The following is an 18,709-nucleotide window of genomic DNA, read 5'->3' as shown; positions in this document are numbered from 1 at the left end:
GGAGAGCTCTTACGCAGGTAGCTTTAATTATCTCAAGTTCTTAACCTGAATTCCGTGGACTCCAGAGGCCCTATGAAGCCTCTGAAACCTGAACAGAGACTTTGGTGAGTATGTGTGCTTTTTGGGGGAGAGGGCCCATAGCTTTCATCACATTCTCAAAGGGTTCTATAATTAAAAAAGGTTAAGAATGGCTGAGATGTCTGAAAAATTGATGTTTTCAGAGACTCCGATGATGCCACCTAAATGAAATGTTATGAATTTATAGCTGTACTGTGTTAAAAATTTATAACCATATTGTTATACATGTATAACACTGTGCTAAGTTATAAATTTATAATTGCACAGTCATACACTGATGGGAGCAATAGACCCAATTACTTTTCACTTTGTTATGTATTTTGCAAGTGCTACCTTTTTTATTTTGTGTTATTAATTAGTGTTTTCTTTCTTTTTGTAGTCGTCAATAGCACTATTTGTAAATAGATTGGACTCAACAGAATCTGTCCTGCCTTATGAATATAATACGTAAGTTATAAGTATTGTCATTGTATCTGATATAATTGATATTACTGCAGTTACATCATAATTATAATATTATTGTGTTAAAGGTGTTTTAAATTTTTAAAGACAGTGAATGAAAGCCCTGGATATATTAACAAATATGGTGGCAATTTTGTAATAAAAGTAACAGGAACAAAATTAAAACAGAGTGCTTTCAGTGTGAGGCAAATGCTTAAAAATTTAGGAAGTTGCCATACTTGATTTTTGTAAGGAAAACAAATTATAAATCTACTATATTTTGAACTTCAAAAAAATCATTGCAGAAGTGTAGTTTATTTTTAAAACATGGGATAGGGAAGTTTCTACTAAGGCTTTTATTTATTTATTTATTTATTTATTTTAAAAAGATTTTGTTTATTTATTTGACAGACAGAAATCACAAGGAGGCAGAGAGGCAGGCAGAGAGAGAGGAGGAAGCAGGCTCCCTGCTAAGCAGAGAGCCCAATACAGGGCTTGATCCCAGGACCCTGGGATCATGACCTGAGCCAAAGGCAGAGGCTTTAACCCACTGAGCCACCCAGGTGCTCCCCTACTAAGGCTTTTAATGGATGCAAGTGCTTAGTTTAGTATTGGGCCAGTATCATATAATCAAGATTAAGATCAGTCATTTGAGAATAGCAACAAATGCTACACTTCTTAGAAAAATGATTGTAGCTCTCTCTGGTATTACTTTATTTCCACTAATTAAACAGAAATAAAACCAGGTCTAATTTTCATTAAAATACCACATTTAGACATAGGGTGTTAGCACGAGCATTTAAAATATTACACGTGCCTACCATTGATTTTCTCTCTTACCATTTTATATTTAATTTTATATATTCACATTTGCTTAAAGGCAGTTGTGATTCTTTCCATGTGGTAACCATTTGATTTGTGAGTCTATGGGCCTGTATTTGAAAAGGGATTTTGTTGTTTAAGTTCCCCTTTGATCAGAACTGATAACAGCAGTTTTTCTAAATGTCTCAGGTTAGAATTAGTACAGATTTTAAACTATTCTTTGCTTTTTAAAAAATGTAATTTGAAGTTTAACCCTGAAGATACTGTGAGTTTTATTAAGATTATGATTACCTACATTATAAAAGTCAAGAGCAGTACCATAAGCATTTTAAATAATGAATTCATAGTTATAAGAGGTTAAACAGTTTAAAATAATGAGGTCTATAAATCATAATTAGACACCTTCTGGGTCATGTTTTTAGAAGTATCTACCATTAACAGTGGAGAGGCTTGACATATTACAAAGATTAATTTCTTTGCTGATTTTTTTTTAACCTTCCTTGAACTTTCCCTCTAGCTTTGACTTCTGTCAAGCCTCTGGGAAGAAAAACCCTTCTGAAAATCTCGGACAAGTACTATTCGGAGAACGAATAACATCATCTCCCTATAAGGTTATTCAGTGGATCTTATATAATATTGTTTTAAATGGAATTTTTTCAGAACTGGCTACTTAAAATTGTAGCAAAGAGTCTGTTATATTTTTATTTTATTTTTAAAGATTTTATTTAGTTGACAGAGAGAGACACAACAAGAGAGGGAACACAAGCAGGGGGAGTGGGGGAGGGGGAAGCAGGTTTCCTGCCAAGCAGGGAGCCTGATGCAGGACTTGATCCCAGGACCCTGGGATCATGACCCGAGCCTAACCGACTGAGCCACCCTGGCGCCCCACAAAAAGTCTGTTTTAGAAGGAGGCAGAGAAAAAGGAAAGGAGATAGGTTGTGGTATTGTCGGAAGAATGCCTGAATATGTGCTCTTTGAACTATCTGCAGTAGGGAGTGGTTCCACATGAACATTTTGCCTTTCAAATTTTTTTTTTTTTTGCTTTGTAAAGAAAAACAGTTTCCTTTATTGTCCCTACATATTTTGGGTAAGGTGGTATAAGCAGATGTCATTGGACTGTCATTGTGTATTGATTTTGCCTTCAGTACCTTAATAGATATGGGGATAGAGTAGGGATGTTTTCATAAGCAGTTATGATTATGAAGGCATTAACTTTTTTCTTCTTTTTTTCCAAATTCATTGAAGTCTACTTGAAGTACAATACACTGCACATATTGAAAGTGTATTGTTTGGGGGCAACTGGCTAGCTCAGTCAGAGATGCATGCAACTCTTGGTCTCAGGGCTGTGAGTTTGAGCCCTGCATGGGGTATGGAGATTACTTAAATAAAACTTTTTAAAAAAAGTATGTAGTTTGCTCAATATTAATTTATGTATACTCTTGTGAAACCATTGGGGATTAGCTTCTTTTAAACTTTTTTTTAAGGATTTTTATTCACTCATTTAATTTATTTTTTTAAAGATTTTATTTATTCATTTGGGAGAGAGAGAGAGACAGAGGGAACACAAGCAGGGGGAGAGGAAGAGGGAGAGAGACAAGCAGACTCCCCTCTGAGCAGGGAGCCTGATGTGGGGGGCTTGATCCCAGGACCCCGGGATCATGACCTGAGCTGAAGGCAGATGCTTAACCGACTGAGCCACCCAGGCCCCCTGTCTCCTCTTTTACCCATTTTATATTTGGATTGTTTGTACCTTTACTATTGAGTTTTCAGAATTCCTTATATATTCTAGGTGTGATTCCTTTGTTAGGGCAGTAGTTTACAAATAGTTTTTTACCAGTCTGTAGCTTTTGTTTCTATCATCTTTTTTTTTTAAGATTTTATTTTATTTTATTTATTTATTTTTTAAGATTTTTATTTATTTATTTGACAGAGAGAGATCACAAGTAGACGGAGAGGCAGGCAGAGAGAGAGAGAGGGAAGCAGGCTCCCTGCTGAGCAGAGAGCCTGATGCGGGACTCGATCCCAGGACCCTGAGATCATGACCTGAGCCGAAGGCAGCGGATTAACCCACTGAGCCACCCAGGCGCCCCAAGATTTTATTTTTAAATAATCTCTATACTCAACTTGAGGCTCAAACTCATGACTCTGAGATCAAGAATAGTGTGCTCTACAAACTGGGCCAGCCAGGCACCCCTGTGTCTTCATCTTTTTTTTTTTTTTTTTTTTTTGTAGATTTTATTTATTTATTTGACAGAGACACAGCAAGAGAGGGAACACAAGCAGGGGGAGTGGAAGAGGGAGAAGCAGTTTTTCTGGGTCTTGATCCCAGGATCCTGGGACTGCCAAAGGTAGACACTTACTTAACCTCTGAGCCACCCAGGTGCCCTGTGTTTTCATCTTCTTAACAGAGTATTCCACAGAGCAAACATTAATTTTTATGAGGTCCAGTAATCAAATTTCCTTTTTATGGATTGTGTTTTTGGTGTCTAGTCTAAGGACACATGACATAAGCCTTTAGGTCTTGAAGATTTTCTTTTATGTTTCCTTCTGAAACTTTTATATTTATATATTTAAGTCTGTGATCATTTTTGAATTATTTTGTATCAGGTATGAGGTTTGGATTGAAATTACAGAATTTTTTTGGTTTTGCTTTTTAGGTTTTTTTTTGGCATGTAGAAGTCAAGTTGCTTCAACACTATCTGTTCAAAAGACTGTCGTTCCTTCTCTGAGTTGCTTTTGCATGTTTGTCAAAAAAATCACACAGGCATAGTTGTAGAGTTCTATTTCTGGGTTCTCTGTTGATCTGTTTCTTTGGTCTGTGTGTCAGGCATTAGCTTTTTTAAAAAAAAATTTTTAAGATTTTATTTATTTATTTGACAGACAGAGATCACAAGTAAGCAGAGAGGCAGGCAGAGAGAGAGAGAGGGAAGCAGGCTCCCTGCTGAGCAGAGAGCCTGATTTGGGGCTCGATTCCAGGACCCTGGGATCATGACCTGAGCTGAAGGCAGAGGTTTTAACCCACTGAGCCACCCAGGGGCCCCAGGCATTAGCTTTTTGATAATTAAAGTTGCACAAAATACCTCCGTGAGGTACCATTGTCCTAACAAAAAAGGGAACTTTTTCAAGGGGTGCTGTCCCTTGAAATGAAGAACATAACAGTACTAGAAAGAGAGAAAGAAAGAAAGATAGGAAGAAAGAAAATGACAGTGTTCTTCTCAGCTGCCAATAGGGAACTTTTTGGTTAATATTTGTATGATTTCAGGGTATGAGGTCCTTACTATAACTCTTTTTCATAGTTTATTCTTGCTCATTATTTCCTGATTAGTAACACTGGTACTTCGTCCTGATAATCCTTGATAGCTAGACTTTGTAAATAAGAGGTTTCATATTAAAAGTATGAAATATTTTATTATCACTTTTTTATTAACAGCTCTATTGAGAAATATTCACATACCAAAGAATTCACCCACTTGAAGTGGCCATGTTTTTTTTTTTTTTTTTAGTATATGTGCTGCCGAAGCGAGCACAAAGTGGCCATTTTTTTAAAGTAAGCTCTACACCCAAGGTGGGGCTTGAATTCACAGCCTAGAGATCAAGAGTTGCATGCTGCATTGACTGAGTCAGCCAGGCACCCCTTGAAGTATCTGATTTAACGTTTATTTTTTATTTTCTGTTTGTTAAAGATTTTATTTATTTGAGAGAGGGTATAAGCCGGGGGTGGGGAGTGGGAGAGGGAGAAGCAGACTCCCCGCTGAGCAAGGAGCTTGATGCGGAACTCGATCCCAGGACCCTGGGATCATGGACTGAGCCAAAGGCAGACGCTTAACTGACTGAGCCACCCAGGCGCCCCTTTGACTTAATTTTTTTTAGTATATTCAGAGCATTGTGTGACCATCACTAAAATCAATTTTGTTACCACTTTTAAGTGAAGGGTTCCATATCAGGGTGGTCTTAGGAAGTTACAGTGGATATTATATCCCACCTTATGTGTTATTGAAGAAGGCAAATTCTTCTGCTTAGTGGTGAAAGCATATTGTGTATGTGTGTGCGCGTGTGTGCGTGTGTGTGTAGTGTAATCATTTCAGGTATGAATTGAAACTCAAAGGAGAGAGTGTTGAGGCTGATGGCATACTGAAATCTCTGAGAACAAGTTTTATCTGTAAGGTAAAGTGCTTATTTTGGGACACTTGTTTTCTAAAATGTAGTCAAATCTTTTATTATTTTAAATCTTTCTTAACAGTTTTCTTTTAACAAGACAGAAACGTGTAAAAAAGTCTGTGTAAAATCCTACGATAAAGGAAATGACGACCCCAAGAAAAAGCTGGCTTTTTTGAAGAAAGGGATACAACTAAGTTATCAACATCACTGGTAGGTTTGCGATAACACTGAGATAACATGACTTAATTTTTTAAGTCCTTTCAGAAGTAGTTTTTTATAAAAAAAAGTAGTTTTAGTACTTGAAATTGTACACTATTTTTGTGACTTTGATTAAAAATTTTAAGTCCTTTCAGTAGTTTTTTAAAAAAAAGTAGTTTTAATTGATACTTGAAATTATAGACTATTTTTTGTGACTTTGAATTCAAATTTGAACTAAATATATGCAAGATGATGTTGGTATTGCTTGGTGTGGCATGCATGCTTGTTAAATCTTTTATTTTTAAAATATTTATATTTAGGATTATTGATAATATGCCAGTAATATGGTGTCACGTTATTGAGGATGGAAAGTACTGCACAACAGGATTTCCGATAGGATGTTTTATTACCAATGATGGCGCAGCAAAAGATGCTTGCGCTATCCGCGTAAGTGTTGAGAACTTACTATAGGATATAAGTTGCTTATAATTTGCTTTCTGTTATAGTCACTTAGCAAACATTAATGGGACACCTACCATCTTCTAGGTTTTGGGCTAGGTGTTGGGAATACAAACTCAAGTAGGTATGGTCTCTGTCCTCTCGAAGTTCCCAGTCCTGAGTAAGGAGGTGGCCCTGTAGAAAAGGGACAAGGAGGATATAATGGAGGGAATGAAAAAGTATTTGCGAAATAAATGGGTGGGTGAGCATTTCTAGGAGGGAGATCAATGTGATCTAGAGCTTGGAAGTCGGGGCACCTGGGTGGCTCAGTGGGTTAAGCCTCTGCCTTCGGCTCAGGTTGTGATCCCAGGGTCCTGGGATCGAGCCCCGCGTAGGGCTCTGTGCTCTTCGAGGAGCCTGCTTCCCCCTCTCTCTTTGCTTGCCTCTCTGCCTACTTGTGATCTCTCTCTCTGTGTCAAATAAATAAATAAAAAAAAGAGCTTGAAAGTCTGAAGCAGGATGATGTGATTGGGGGACTGTGAGGAGTCGAGCATGTCTATCAGCATAAGTTTTGGGGTTTGGAAATTACAGCTAGAGATGAAGCTAAAACGGGGGGTAGGCAGAAGCCAGGTCATGGAGGGGGGTCCTGTGTGCAATGGTAAGGAGAATCGTATTGAAAGCCTCTTACGGGCCAGGAGCGATATTATATTGCTTTAGACAGTGATTGATTTCATCCTGAGAATGGCCTTGTTGCTGGGATCCACTGCTGCCATTTTACAGAACGTGAGACTCAATCTCCGAGAGGCTGTGGCATGACTAGAGGCGTACGGCTAGTTACATGGCAAAAGTGGACTCCAGCTCTGATCTTTCTAGCTTGGGTGTCCCAATCACACCGTTCTGCCTTGCAGTTCTCAGGCAGTCTCCTACCAGGCCCCAGACTAGCAGGAGTGTCTTGGGCTGCCATGGAGCATGACTAAGGGGCCGAACGGACGTGAAAGGGCTCCACCAGGACAGCACTGCTTTTGATCTGTTTTCTGTATGGTGACTTGATGTGGGTCAGTGACGGGGACAAAAGGGACAGGAGAAGGAAGAGTGTAGGGTGGCTGCCTAGTTTCTGCCTTAGTTGTCTAACTGATGGTGCACTTAACTGTTTCTTTCCAGAGAAAAGTGCAGTACTTCTGAAATTTCAATCATTTATGCACCATCTTGGTGATTTTGGTCAAATTTGAGGGACTTATTATTTATCTATTAAACTTTTTTAGTTTATTTAGCCTTAGTCATTTCTACACCTATCCTGGGGCTGGAACTCAGGACCCCAAGATCAAGCGTCACATGTTCTTCTGACTGAGCCAGCCAGGCACCCCTAAATGTTTTTTTGAAGATTTTTAGATTAAAAAAAAATTTAAAGACTTTATTTATTTGTTTGTTCATTTGACACAGAGAGAGCACAAGCATGGGGAACAGCAGGCAGAGAGAAAGGGAGAAGCAGGCTCCCCACTAAGCAGGGAGCCTGATGTGGGGCTCGATCCAAGGACCCTGAGATCTTGACCTGAGCTGAAGACAGATGCTTAACCGACTGAGCCACCCAGGCACCCCTCATATATCTTTTTAAAATCTTTTATTATGAGCAATTTCAAACACATAGAAAAGCTTAATTCAATATGTAGTGGACACTCATATATGCAGTACCTAGATTCTTTTTTTTATAAGATTTTATTTATTTATTTGATGGAGATAGAGATCACAAGCGGCAGAGAGAGAGAGAGAGACAGGAGGAAGCAGGCTCCCCACTGAGCAGAGAGCCCAATGTAGGGCTTGATTCTAGGACCCTGAGATCATGACCTGAGCTGAAGGCAGAGGCTTAACCCACTGAGCCATGCAGGCACCCCAGTACCTATATTCTATCATGAGCGTTTTAATTTTTTTTACAGTTCTATTTAAGTAATCTGTACACCCAACAGGGGCTCGAACTCATGACTCCAAGATCAAGAGTTGCATGCTCTTCCAACCGAGCCAGCAACGTGCCCCAAATTAGCATTTTAAAATATTTGATTTATCCCATGTCTATCCTTTTGTCTATCCCTGTATCATTCATCCAAACAAGGCTGCATGTTCTCTGTCTTTTAGTTCTTGCAAATTGGCAGATGGATCCACTGGCTTGATCAGATTCAAGTTTGATCTCTTGATGAGATAAGATAGTGGTGTGCTCTTTCAAGAGGCAAATGACGTCTCCTTTTTAACAAATGAATTTATTATTATTTTTAAGATTTTATTTACTTGAGAAAGAGAAAAGGGGGAAAGTTTGGGGGGGGGTAGAGGGAGAGGGACAAGCTGATTCTGTGCTGTGTGTGGAGCCTGACTTGGGGCTAGATCCCATGACCCTGAGACCATGACCATGAGCTGAAACCAAGAGTCAGACAGTTAACCAACTGTGCCACCCAGGCTCCCCCCACCCCCCCCCAAAAAATAGATTTATTATTTAGATGTTTTAGGTTCAGAGAAAAATTGAGAGGCAGGTACAGAGATTTTCCCATGGACCCCTTGCCCTCCCCCACGTGCATAGCCTCCCTCATGATCAGTATCACTCACCAGAGTGTGGTGCATTTGTTACAAATGATAAACCTACATTGACACAGCATTATCGCCCAGAGAGCACAGTTTTCAGTAGGGTTCACTCTTGGTGTTGTACATTTTATGGGTTTGGACAAATGTATAATGACACATACCTACTGTAAGGGTATCCTACTGAGTAGTCTCACAGCCCTACAAATCCGTGTTCTTCCTTCTGCCTATTCATCCCTCCCTCCCACCCCAACCCTGATGTCTTTTTGTCTCTCTTTTTGTTGAGACACATGGATCCATTAATTCTTTAGAGGTTGTGTTCACTGGAGAAACTGGAGCAGGAGCCTGGAGCCAGAGCTCCCCTCAACCAGAAAACCAAACTCTTCTCCCTGGTAATGTCTTTCCAGCGCCCTCTACTGGCAACACTTCATTCAACGCCTTCTTGCAAAGGAAAACAATTTTTTATTTTTTTAAAAATTTTTTAAGATTTTATTTATTTATTTGACAGACAGAGATCACAAGTAGGCAAAGAGGCAGGCAGAGAGAGAGGGGGAAACAGGATCTCTGCTAAGCAGAGAGCTCGATGTGGGAATTGATTCCAGGACCCTGGGATCATGACCCGAGCCTAAGGCAGAGGCTTTAACCCACTGAGCCACCCAGGTGCCCTGGAAAACAATTTTTTAAAAAAGATTTTATTTATTTGAGAGAGGGAGCAGATGCATGCACAAACAGGGGGAGCAGCAGGCAGAGGGAGAGGGAGAAGCAAGCTCTCTGCTGAGCAGGGAGCCCGACGTGGTCCTTGATCTGAGGACCCTGGGATCACGACCTGAGCCAACTGAGCCACCCAGTCACCTGCAAAAGAAAACAAATTAAAGGGCCTGGGTAATTTTCATAGAGGCCGAAAGGAATGAATTTGGAGATGTGAGGCAAGAAGTCAATGACTGGCACACTTTATATGCATTTACTGATGAAATCTCTGTGCAGCTCTCTTCTCTCTGGTATTCTGCCCCATACCATGTAGCCCCTGGGCAACCCTGGACTGTGAACCTTGTCTCCTCAATTCTGGGAGACTGCAGGGCTCTGATTGGATACCCTTTCCTTACACCAGATCCTGAAAATTCTCCCTGGGAAGTAAGCTTGAAGCAATAGGTGGGCTCACCTTATTTGTTGCCTTTCTCTTAATGATCAGTCTCTCTCTCTATTTTATAAAGATTTATTTATTCATTTGGCGGGGAAGGGCAAAGGGAGAGAGAGAATCCCAAGCAGACTCCCCACTGACTGCAGAGCCCAATGCGGGGCTTGATCCCAGGACCCCCAAGATCATGACCTGAGCTGAAACCAAGAGTCAGTTGCTCAACCAACTGAGCCACCCAGGTGCCCCAGTGATCAGTTTCTTAATGCTCTTTGTTGTCTGAGGTCTAAAAAATGTTGTCTTTATATATTTTACCCAATTTTTTTAGTTGTTTAAAGTGAAGGGATAAATCTGGTCTTGCATTATTCCATCATGTCGGAAGAAGGGAGTCCAAGTCCCTTGCTTTCTTCTTGCCTATATTCCCTTGGTGTAACTTTGCCCATCCCTTTTTAGCTTTTCAGAACCTCTTTGTTTTATTTATTTTTTTTAAAGATTTTGTTTATTTATTTGACAGAGAGAGATCACAAGTAGACGGAGAGGTAGGCAGAGAGAGAGAGAGGGAAGCAGGCTCCCTGCTGAGCAGAGAGCCTGATGCGGGACTCGATCCCAGGACCCTGAGATCATGACCTGAGCCGTAGGCAGTGGCTTAACCCACTGAGCCACCCAGGCGCCCCAGAACCTCTTTGTTTTAGATGTGTCTCTTGTACACAACATGTTGTTGAGTTTTGCTTTGTGGTATCTTCCGAAAGTCCTTTTCCTCTTACTAGGTGAGTTAAGCCTATTTACATATGCTGATATGATGTTTGGTCTCACTTCTGTTATACTAGTTTATGGTTTTGTTCATTATTTTTATGTTCTATATTTTATTGATTCTAAAACTCATCTTTTCCCATATTTTAACATTTATGAAATCAGAATGTGTCTCTTTCAGTTGATGGCTTGGCAAAGTTTAATCAGCAATGTTTTTTCTTAGCAGCACATAAAATAATGTCTTTCTAAAAGATTTATTTATTTAAGAAAGAAAGTGGAGGTGGGGGAAGGGAGGGACAGAGGGAGAGAGATCTCCAAGCAGACTCTACTCTGATCATGGAGCCCAACACAGGGCTTGATCCTACAACCCTGAGACCACGACTTGAGCCGAAACCAAGAGTCAGATGCTTAACTGACTGTGCCACCCAGGCACCCCTAAAATAATGTTTTATAGTTGGTGGCATTTTAGATTCCGTGAAATGGAATTATTAGTCACCTCTTTCTTTAAAGGGTCTCATGCAGTTTCATAATTAGGCATCTAGTTATAGATTTTTGTTTTGCTTTGTTTTTAATCTTCTTTGTAATTTTTTTGAGTTTCCTGGATTGGTGTGTCTTATCAGTTCTGGAATTCTCAGCATTGTCAGAAACTTTCTTCTTTCCTTTTCAGACTCCAATTAAAGCTGTGTGAAATGTTTTTATTTTCTCCTCCATGCCTCTTAATCTCTCTTGTGTATTTTCCATTTTTTTCTGTGCTGTGTTCTGGCCTATCTTCTAGTCTAAATTTTCTTCTCATTTGTTTCTTCTCTTATGAACATTGGCATCGAGGGCACATGTTGTGATGAGCACCAGGTGTTGTATGTAAATGATGAATCACTAGATTCTACTCCTGAAATCAATATTGCACTGTGTGTTAACTTACTAGAATTTAAATAAGAACTTGGAAAAAAAGAAATGTGTTATTACAATAACATTGATATCAAACATATTGAGATTTTTGTTCTCACATTTTCGAACCCTTTGCCTTGGCATCTGATAATTTATAAGTTAATTCATACATAAACAAACCTCAAAAATCCTAAAAAAAACCCTCATAGGCACTGAATTTTTAATTTCAACAATTAGCTTTCTCATTTCTGCAAGTTTTGTTTTGTCCTTTTGCAAATTTGCTACATCATTATTTTGTACTTTTCTATTTCATGCACATGCTGTCATGCTTGTATTTTACTTCTTTGAAGTATAGTAAATGTAGTTAATTTTAAATCTGCTTCTGATGGGGCACCTGGGTGGCTCAGTCAGTCTGATTCTTGATTTCAGCTCAGGTCATGGTCTCAGGTCGTGAGTTCAAGCCCTGTGTCTGGCTCTGCACTGGGCATGGAGCCTGCTTGAGATTCTCCCTCTCCCTCTGCCCCCCAATGCCGCTCACTCACTCTCTCAATCTCTAAAAGAAAGTTGTTTGCGGAGTTTCTTTGAGTCCTAGGGTCAAACTGGTTTCCTCCAGAGAAGATTTTCATTTACTTCTGCAAAGCATCTTTGGAAAATACCAGCCTGGGACTGCCTTAAAACAAATTCACAACTTGAATTTCCTGGGGCCACTTAGGTAATGGGAATCCACACTGCAAATCTACGTTAGGACTGGCCTGTGGCCACAACTGCTCAAGGACAGTTCCCCCACTCCCTTTTTGTGTTTAGCATCAAGGCCATCTTCCTTATAGTCCATTGGGGAGTGTGGAGAAGGCTTACTTCTGGCTCATCTTTACCTTTGAGGGTATTGGTTTTGCAAGGGGTCAGTGGTCTCAGATTAATGGGCAGAGGGTCTCATTTTAGCCTTCTCAGCTGGGAGGGCCCTCCCTGAGTGCTCTCCTCCCTATCCCATGGCTACCCAAACTTAAGTTCAAGTTTACCCAGATCAGCAGGTGTCCTCAGGGCAATAGCCACATCAGTGCTCCCTCACCCAGCTTAACTCTCTGGCTTCCAGCTTTCCCTTAGAATTTGGCATGGCAATTCCTCACTTTCTCCACAGCTCATGTTTTGTTTTTGTTTCAAATTTAAAAGACTTTATTTTTTTTCTTTTTCTTTTTTTTTAGAAAGAAAGAACAGGCAGGGGGCAGAGAGAAAGGGAGAGAGAATCTTTTTTTTTTTTTTTAATTTGATAGACAGAGATCACAAGTAGTCAGAGAGGCAGGCAGGAGGGAGAGGAGGAAGCAGGTTCCCCGCTAAGCAGAGAGCCTGATACGGGGCTCGATCCCAGGACCCTGGGATCATGACCTGAGCCGAAGGCAGAGGCTCTAACCCACTGAGCCACTCAGGCGCCCCTAAAAGACTTTATTTTTTAGAGCAGGATTAGGTTCACAGCAAAATTAAGAGGAAATGTACAGAGAGTTCTCATATACTCCCTACCCCGATATATACATAACCTCCCCCACTATTAACCTCCCCCACCTGAGTGGTATATTTCATTTTGTTTTTAAAAATTAAAAAAAAATTAAGATTTTACTTATTTATTTGAGAGAGAGAAATCAAGAGCTCAGGGAGGAGCAGAGGAAGAAGGACAAGCAGACTCTGTGCTGAGCCAGAGCTCAGTCTGGGTCCTGATCTCATGACCCTGGGCTCATGATCTGAGCTGAAACTGAGTCTGACACTTAACCGGCTGACTCACCCAGGCACCCCTAAAAAGATTTTATTTTTATGTCATCTCTACAACAACGTGGGGCTTGAACTTACAACCTGGAGATTGAAGGTCGCGTGTTCTACCAACTGAGCCAGCCGCCCACCCCAGAGTGGTACATTTTACACAATTGATGAAAAATTACACCCAATGTCCGTACTTTACATTAGGGTTGACTTTTGCCATTGTACATTCTATGTTCATGTTGCTTTTATGAAGATATTTGTTATGTTATATTTATCATTTGTAGTTTTCAGCAGGAGATTTAGCCCAAAGTGGATTGGAATTGGAAATCTAGTTGAAGATTCAAAACACAATTTTAACATCAGTAGGAAGGAAACTAACATTTAATGATCTCCTTGTTCTGTGCCAGGTGCTGGGCTAGTTCTTTCCCTATAATTTCTCACTTTAATCCACTTAATGATTTTATGAAGTAAGTGATGGTGTCCCCATTTTAAGAAAACTACGGCCAGGGGCTCCTGGGTAGCTCAGTGGGTTAAAGCCTCTGCCTTCGGCTCGGGTCAGGATCCCAGGATCCTGGGATCGAGCCCTGCATCGGGCTCTCTGCTCAGCAGGGAGCCTGTTTCCCTCTCTCTCTGCCTGCCTCTCTGCCTATCTCTGTCTGTGAAATAAATAAATTTATAAAAAAAGAAAAAGAAAAAGAAAACTAAGGCCAAGAAAGACTGACATACAAAAGAGTGTATGTGGCAAAATCTGAATTGCGTCCCAGTGTTTTTTGGTCCAAATTCCGTTCTCTCTGCAACCTAGGAAACTACCTCTTGTATTATTTGAACCCTTGTAGGATATTAGCCCTTAGGGCATAGTTAAGATGTGCCTGGCATATAACAGATGTTCAAAAATATTTGCTGAATGAATGAATGAATGAATGAATAAATGAAGCAACGTTCCTAGTCTTGTGATCACACAGGCTAGTACATCTCATACCTGAGCTTTCAACCTAGGCAGTTGGACTGTGGAGACCACGTCCTTAACTGCTTCCGTTTGTATTTATTGTGGACATCCGCTACCAATACGTGGTATTCTCCATACTAGGATGTGCAAATCTGCTAGCTGCAGTTTATTTCTCTATAGGATCACACCATGTTTCATTTAACTGAGTGGATAGACAGTGGTTTCTTGGTGGTTTTTAGTCCTTTGCAATTACGGACAGCCCTGCAGGGAGCAGTACTCACTCTCCACCCTAAGCTGACTGTGATACTCCGCCACAGGATCACTCTTACCCTCTTCTCTATTATCATTGTGCTAAAGGATCGCTAAAATTCCTTCAGGCCATCACCCTCAATTCTGGGATTTCCAGAGCCATAATTCTCAATCTAGGTGTCCTGCATGTTGTAGATTACTGAATGTGGTAATTGACAAGGTTCATTTGGATTCATTTTCTTTCTTTTTTTGGATTCATTTTCTGAAGATTGAAGGGCTTGGGTAATGTAAGAGCTAATATTTGTTGAAGGCTTCCTATGCCAAGCACTGTACTGAATACATACATTATTCTATTGAATCCTCAAACCATTCAATGAGCAATCCTATTATAGTCCCCATTTTTTTTAGTTAAATCTATTTTTTTAAGATTTTTATTTATTTATTTGACAAACAGAGATCACAAGTAGGCAGAGAGGCAGGCAGAGAGAGAGGAGGAAGCAGTCTCCCCACCAAGCAGAGAGCCCGATGCGGGGCTCAATCCCAGGACCCTGAGATCATGACCTGAGCCAAAGGCAGAGGCTTTAACCCACTGAGCCACCCAGGTGTCCCTAGTTAAATCTATTTTTAAAATATTTTAATTTTTATTTGTCAGAGTGAGAGAGAGAGAGAGAGAGAGGCAGACAGAGAGGCAGGCTGCCTGCTGAGGAAGGAGCCCAGCGCGGGACTTGATCCCAGGACCCTGGGATCGCAACTGGAGCTGAAGGCAGATGCTTAACCAACCGAGCCACCCAGGCATCCCAGTTAAAGATATTTTTATAAGTAATCTCGACATCCAAGGTGGAGCTCAAACTCATGACCCTGAGATCAGGAATCACATGCTGTACCAACTGGGCCAGCCAGACTCCCCGATTGTTCCCATTTTTAAAAAGAGGAAACTGAGGCTCAAAGAGGTTAAATGACTTGTCTGTGTTCATATAGCTTGTAGGTGTTGTCTGATTCCAAAGCTCATATTACAAAGCCCTTTGTTTGCTAAGGCTTCACTAAAAATACACTGTAAAATGGGTAGCTTAGGGGCACCTGGGTGGCTCAGTGGGTTAAAGCCTCTGCCTTCAGCTTGGGTCATGATCTCAGGGTCCTGGGATGGAGCCCCGCATTGGGCTCTCTGCTCAGCAAGGAGCCTGCTTCCCTTCCTCTCGGCCTGCCTCTCTGCCTACTTGTGATCTCTGTTTGTCAAATAAATAAATAAAATCTTAAAAAAAAAACCAAAATGGGTAGCTTAAAACAATAAAAGTTTGGGGTGCTTGAGTGGCTTAGTTGGTGAAGCATCTGACTTTGGCTCAGGTCATGGTCTCAGGGTCCTGGGATGGAGCCCTGCGCATCAGGCTCCCTGCTCAGTAGGAGTCTGCTTGAGATTCTCTCTCTCCCTTTGCCTCCGCGCCATGATCGTGCTTTCTCTCTCTCAAATAAATAAATAAATCTTTAAAAAAAAACCAACAAAAATTTATTGTCTCCTAGTTCTGGAGTCTAGAAGTCCAAGATCAAGGTGTAGGCAGCGTTGTTTCCTTCTGAAGGTTCTGAGGTTGCCAGAGGGGAGGGGATGGGGGATGGGTAAAATAGGTGAAGGGGATTAAGAAGTACAAACTGCCAGTTATAAAATAAGTAAGTTATGAAGATAAAAAGCATAGGGAATCTAGCCAGTAATATTTTTTAAAAGATTTTATTCATTTATTTGACAGACAAAGATTACAAGTAGGCAGAGAGACAGGCAGAGAGAGAGGAAGGGAAACAGGCTCCCTGCCGAGCAGAGAGCCCGATGTGGGACTCTATCCCAGGACCCTGGGGTCATGACCTGAGCTGAAGGCAGAGGCTTTAACCCACTGAGTCACCTAGGTGCCCCCTGGCCAGTAATATTATAATGGATCTCATTTTTAATTAATGGTCAGATTATATATTTTTTAGATTCTGGGAAAAGTCCAAGCTTCTTTAAAATTTCCATGTCTTTTTGCAGCCTGAATTCAACAAAAGTAATACTTTCTATCTCTTCAACCACGTTGATATTATTATCACATATCACAAAGAAAGTGAAAGAAATTGGAGTACTGCAAGATTGGTTGCTGCTAGACTAGACCCCCAAAGGTAATTATAGATTATCTTTTTAATTAGCCTCTTTAATTTAAAAATTAATTCAGAATGTAGGAGTTCTCAATTAGAATTTTCGTTTTTAAGATACATGTGTGATGTAACCTTAGACATACGGTTTGAAAAATCAAACAGGCCATTTATTCCCTAGTGTTTGCCTATCATGTAATGTGAGGAAGAATTGACAGATCTAGAAGGGAATAGACTTATTGAGGGCATCCTAACGCTCTTCTTTGCTGGCTGCCATAGGACAAAGAGCTGGGATTTAGATCTGGGTTTCTTCCGAGGACAGGTCTATTACTGGAGTCTGTCGGGCAGGTATCAGCTGAAAATAAGGAAGAATCTACTAACAATGGTTGGCACAGCTGTTAGAGAGTTCATAACTAGGCATCCAGTGTAGTGTCTGGTCCCCAATAAATGCTCAACGGATTGTAAAGGACAATCAGCACTATGTAAGAGACTAGACAGGTGACCTTGAATGTTGCAAATAGGATCCTTCAAAACTATAGGATAAATGAGAACTCTTCAATTAAGACAGAGAGGGGAGTATAGCACACAACGTGTAAAGTCATGGTCCATTATGGGCAAAATATTATAAAACCTGAAATACTAAGATGGGGGAAAGAATGTGAGTATATTAAAGGAGGCCCTTGTGATAGAGTTTTCCAAGACAGAATGAAGAATTAGGAAATTTGGATTTTAGTCTCATCTCTCCTGGATCCATTTTGTAAGTCAACCCTAGTTTGTAGAAATGGATCAGACTTTATTGTTTTTAAGGTTACTGCCCTATTTGATGTCAGCCAAAGCTCTTCTGTCTGGCACAGATGATTGATTCCCAGAGGGAAAGAAGAGTTAGAAACTGTATCGTGCCAAACTTTTGACCTTTGGGTCGGTTAACTTGATCTGCCATAGGCTTAATTTCCTCATCTGTGAAAGGAGAGGACTGAATTGGGAGTTTTTAATATGGTCCCTGATATATCAAACTCTGGAAATTTTTTTTAAAGATTTTATTTATTTATTCGACAGATGAATAGGCAGAGAGGCAGGCAGAGAGAGAGGAGGAAGCAGGCTCCCTGCTGAGCAGGGAGCCCGATGTGGGGCTCGATCCCAGGACCCCGGGATCATGACCTGAGCTGAAGGCAGAGGCTTTAACCCACTGAGCCACCCAGGCGCCCCCAAACTCTGGAAATTTTTATTGATGTGTATTTTTCTGGGTAAAAAGGGCCTATAGATTTCACCAAGTGGTGAGGAACTCTGGTACTTTCCAAATTTGGTTTATCTTAGTAAAAGGATATCCTTTAAAAAATTTTTTTGTTGTTGTTTAGAGGTTTTTTTTTTTTTTTTAAAGACTTTATTTATTTGAGAGAGAGAGAGAAAGAGAGAGTTTGAGAGGGGAGAAGTTCAGAGCGAGGAGCAGACTCCCCATGGAGCTGGTAGCCAGATGTGGGACTGGAGCCTGATGTGGGACTCAATCCCGGGACTCCGGGATCATGACCTGAGCTGAAGGCAGCTGCTCAACCAATTGAGCCACCAGACACCCAAAAGGATATTCTTTTGAAATTCTTTTTAAATTAACAGGAAATACTAATCATTGTCGGGGCAATCACTGATGCTTTTTTTGGTGTATGTCACTTCAACAGAATGTTAGGAGGATGGACTGTGAGGTCTAACTCAGGATGGCTGCTCATATTTGAAATCATTAGATAGTAAACATAGTCATTAGGTAGTAAACATACAGTCATTAGGTAGTAAACACAAACATAGGTAGGGCTCACCCAGGAAGCTAGTCACATCAGCTGTATGAAAATCAAGCTTAATGCTTTACAGTTATATCTCATATTGTCAGACTCAGAGTAAAAAAGCCAAGAAAATATTTTTTAGACATATTTATTCAACACTGCACATAGTAACAGTTTATGTATGCATGCAATGAAACTTTTATCTAATCTTTGTAAAGGTCATTTATGTGGGCCCCTTGAGAACAAGGACTGTGCTGTAAATTATTTTTTTTACAATTAGGCAGTCTGCTCAAGGTCATACGAAGTGAGTTAGGCCTCACGGTATTCTAGGCCTACAATCTTGTGTTTTTTATTAGGGATTGTACCCAGCTAATTTCCCTGATGGTTACCATAGTTGATCATTTCTTTTTATTAAAATTACTGACT

The 18,709-nt window shown here is 40.5% G+C and overlaps 1 protein-coding gene across 1 annotated transcript in view; it reads left to right on the top strand.

The window, feature by feature from the left end:
* The window catches only part of LOC111139344 (transmembrane 9 superfamily member 2-like), an 80,688-nt gene that overhangs the window by 7,739 nt on the left and 54,240 nt on the right, over nt 1–18,709 (top strand). Inside the window, exons 2-6 of the mRNA XM_022491610.1 lie at nt 458–525; nt 1,859–1,952; nt 5,582–5,709; nt 6,018–6,144; nt 16,414–16,541. Of these exons, the coding sequence (XP_022347318.1) occupies nt 458–525; nt 1,859–1,952; nt 5,582–5,709; nt 6,018–6,144; nt 16,414–16,541 (545 nt within the window). The remainder of the gene's footprint in view (nt 1–457; nt 526–1,858; nt 1,953–5,581; nt 5,710–6,017; nt 6,145–16,413; nt 16,542–18,709) is intronic.

The sequence above is a fragment of the Enhydra lutris genome, unplaced genomic scaffold (assembly GCF_002288905.1).
Source record: "Enhydra lutris kenyoni isolate GAN:26980312 unplaced genomic scaffold, ASM228890v2 scaffoldscaffold101, whole genome shotgun sequence".
NCBI classification, from domain to species: Eukaryota; Metazoa; Chordata; class Mammalia; order Carnivora; family Mustelidae; genus Enhydra; species Enhydra lutris.
The sequence above is the reverse complement of the archived record's forward strand: the minus strand, read 5'-3'. Positions and strand labels throughout refer to the sequence as shown.